Source organism: Ipomoea nil, unplaced genomic scaffold (assembly GCF_001879475.1).
Source record: "Ipomoea nil cultivar Tokyo-kokei standard unplaced genomic scaffold, Asagao_1.1 scaffold2825, whole genome shotgun sequence".
Lineage (NCBI taxonomy): Eukaryota > Viridiplantae > Streptophyta > Magnoliopsida > Solanales > Convolvulaceae > Ipomoea > Ipomoea nil.
In genome coordinates this window covers 1-3,381 of record NW_017619253.1, presented here as the reverse complement: position 1 = coordinate 3,381, position 3,381 = coordinate 1, and the positions used below count along the sequence as shown (strand labels likewise).

At 67.3% G+C, this 3,381-nt stretch overlaps 1 protein-coding gene across 1 annotated transcript; it reads right to left on the bottom strand.

Annotated features, from left to right (window-relative positions):
- Positions 1-551: 551 nt before the first annotated feature.
- LOC109158611 (ribosome-binding protein 1-like) lies at positions 552-3,320 on the bottom strand (the record flags this gene model as incomplete). Its single annotated transcript, XM_019306494.1, has 1 exon — positions 552-3,320. A coding segment is annotated over one exon (2,769 nt), but the record flags the coding sequence as incomplete, so codon positions are not given.
- Between the last annotated feature and the right edge of the window lie 61 nt (positions 3,321-3,381).

Below are 3,381 nucleotides of genomic sequence, written 5' to 3'. Positions count from 1 at the left end.
CCCCTTTCGGGCCCCTCTCCCTCCTCTTTCTTTGGCTGCGCGGCCTGTCTTTCCCCGGTGCTCGTTTTTCCCCTTCTGCCGCGTGGCTCCGTGCTCCCCCTCCCCTTGGGCCTCGTGCCCCGGTGGTTTGGCCCTCGTGGGCCCCGCCCTCTTGCCTGGTGCTGTGGGCGGGGTTTCCGCGGCCTCCCCTCCCCCTCTGGTTTTTTTCCGCTTTGGCGCGCGTCTGGCCTCCCTCGTGCCTTCCCCCTCTCTTGTCCCGCCCTTGGTGCCTTGGTCTTTGCCGCGTTCCTGCTTTTTGCTGGTTGGTTTCCTTCTCCTCCCGCGGCTCCCCCTTGGCTTGGTTTCCCGCTGTCGCCTCTCTGTTGCCTCCCCCTTTGGCGGTCTCCTCGGCCTTGGGTCTCTCGCTTGGGCGGGGCCTCCCGTCCCTGTCTCTTTCCCGCTTCCCCCTTTCTCCCCGCTGGCGTCGCTCCTCCCGCGCTCCGCCTCTCTTCCGCCGTTCGCCTCGCGCTCTCTGGCTCCCCCCCCCCGCGCCCCCCCCCTTTTTCCCTTGCCTTGGTCCCTGCCGCCTTTCTTCCGTTTCGTGGGGCTTCGCTCCCGTCCTGGGGTCTGTGGCTGCCCGCTCTTGCCCCCCTCCTTTCGCTCTTGCCCTTCTTTTCCTGCTCGCGGGTCCCTGTCTCGGCCCCCCTGGGGCCTTGTCCTGGCCTCCCGCCCTTTTCGCCGCTCCTCCGGGTCCCTTTCCGGGTCCGGGCCCTCCCGGCCTCTCTGCGCTCCTCCCCCGTCCTGGCCTGCTCCCTTCTCTCTTCCCCTCGCCCTGTTCGGCTCTTTCCCCCTTCTTGTCGCTCCCCCTCTGTCTTCCCTGCCCCCTTCTCCCTCTCTGGCTCCTGCCTCTGGTCCCCCCTGTCCTTCTTCCCCCTCCCCTGTGGCTTGGTGGCTTTCTTCTCGTTGGTGCTGCTGCGCCTGCCGCCCTTTTTCTGGTCCGCGCCTCTGCTCCCCCTCCTCGCTCCCCCGCTCTCTTGGCTCGTGTCCTTCGCCCTCGTGCTGCCCTCCTCTCCCCTCTCCCTGGGCCTGTCTCTTTCTCGGCTTTCCCCGTTTTGGTTTGTCTCTTCCTCCTGCTCCCCTGCGCGCTTTCGGGCGTCCTCCCGCTCTGTTTTCCGCTCCCGCTCTCCCCTTCCCCCCGTTTTTTGCTCCCTGGCTCCCCCCCCCCTGCTTTCGCCCCCGGTGCCCCCGCTCCTGGTGCCCCCGCCCGCCCCCCGTTTCCCTTGGGGGGTGGTGCTTTTGTCGCCGTGGGTGGCCCCGTCGCTTTGGTGCCTCTTCCCCTTCGGCCCGCCGCTTTCTTGGTCCCTCCCTTCCTGCCTTTCCGCTTCCTGTGCCGGTCTGCTCCTCTTGCCCGGTGTTCTCTTTGCTCGTCGTTCCCGTTTGCTCCCGGCTCCCGCCCCTCTTGGTTTTCGTTTTCCTTGTGCTGGCCCTGGCCGCGGGGGTCCCTGTCCCGTCTCCGCCTGGGCTCCTGTCTTTTCGGCCTCTTCTGGCTGTCCCCTTCCCTTTCGGTCGTCCTCTTCCCTTTCCGTTGGCCCCTGCCGTCCGCTGTTTGGGGCCGTCTCCGCGCTCCCGGGGTCCTCCTCCTCTCCCGGGCGGCCCCTTTGCGCCGCGTTCTCTTCCTCTTCCTGGGTGGCTCCGCGCGCTTTCTTCTGGCCCCGGCCTCCCGGTCCTTCCGTCTTCTGGTTCTTCCTTCTCTGCCTCCGGTCTTTTTTTCTTCGGTGCTCCTTTTGTCTGGGCTTTTCGTTTCCTGTTTCTCTTCCGTGGCCGTGGTTCTTGGCCCGCCCTTCTTGCCTCCCTCGTTTGGGCTCCTCCTCCCTTCCCCGTTGCTCCTGCTCCTCCCCCCCCGCGCCTTGCGCCTTGTCCCCGGGCGTGCTGTCGGCGTCCCCCCTTCCCTTCTGGGTGGCCTTGCCCCCCCTGGGCCTTCTTCTTCGCCCGCCTTCTTGCCGTCGGCTCCTGGCTCGGCGGCTTTGCCCGGCCTTCTGGCCTTCCGCTTTCCCCGGTTTCGCCCCGGCTTCGCTCCGGCCCCCCTCCTCGTCGTCTTTGGTTTGGTCTTGCTCCCGCCCCTGCCTTCGCGCGTCCTGCTGCTCTTCCTGCGGCCCGTCTTTCTCCGCCTCTTTTTGCTTCGCCCTTCGGTCCCTTCGCCTCCTTTTTCTGTGGCCTTCCGGCCCTCTGTTTCCTGTCGCTTGGCCCGGCCCTTTTGCGTCGTGGGTCCCGGCCCCTTTCCCTGTCCGCCCTCTTGCTCCTGCCCTTTGGGCTCCTCCTTTTGGTCCCCGGCCGTGGCCGCTTTTCCTCGCGGGGGTGCTCTCGGCCCGGTGCCTCTCGCTTCTTCTGGTGTTTCTCCGTGGTGGTCTCCCCTCGGTTTCCGCCCTCCTGCCGCTCTTTCTCCTGGCGCTCTTTTTCTCTTCTTTTCTGCCCTCTCCTTCCTCGCCGGTTGGTTCCCCCTCCCCCGCCGTGGCCCCGCGCGTTTCGTGGTTCCCCCCTGCCGCCTCCCGGCTGCCTCCTCCTTTGTCCGGCCTCTTTGGCGTCCGTTCCTTGGCTTGGCCCGGGCCTTTCGTCCCTGTTGCTCTTCCTGCCTCCCGCGGGCGTCCGTTCGCTGGCCTCCTTTCTTCGCCGTCTTCGCCGCCCCTCCCGGCTTCGGCCCCCTTTTTCCCCGGTCCGTGGCCTCTTTCTGCTCCCCCCCCGCTTCCCGTCGTCCTTTCTTTGGGCCCTCCCCGGCGCCGGCCCTGCCCTTCTCCCGCTTCTCGGGGCTTTCCTCCCCCCCGCCCCGTTTCTGGCTGCCCGCTCTTGCCCCCCCCTCCTTTCGCTCTTCCCTTTCTTTTTCGTTGCTGGTCCTCTGTCTCGCCCCCCTTTCGGGCTTGGGCCCCGTCTGCCCGCTCTTTTCGCTGCCCCTCTTCCTCCGGGCGGCCGCCTCGGTCGTGGGCCTCCGGGTCTTTCTGCCCCTCCCTCTTCGCTTCCTTTTCCCTTCGGCCTTGCTCTCGCTTCTTTCGGGGTTCTTCCTTCCTTGGTCGCTCCCCCCTGTCCTCTTTCCCTGCTTCTGCCTTCCTCGCCCCGCCTTTCCTCCTCCCGCTGCCTTCTCTCCCCCTCCCCCGTCTCTCGCCGGCTTCCTCCTGCCCGGCGCTTTGCTCCTGGCGCTCTCTTTTTCCTTCGCGCTTCCCCTCCGGCGCCCCCTGCCGCTCCTGTCTTGGCCCGCCTGTTCGCTCCTCCCGCCGCTCTCCTCTCTCCTTTTGTTGGGCTCGTCTCTTTTTGGCTTCCCTCCCTTGGGCCTTTCTGTTCCTCCTGCTGTCCTGCTTGCCTTTGGTCCCCCGGCGCCGCCCCTCTTGCTCGCCCCTCTCTTTGCTCCCTGGC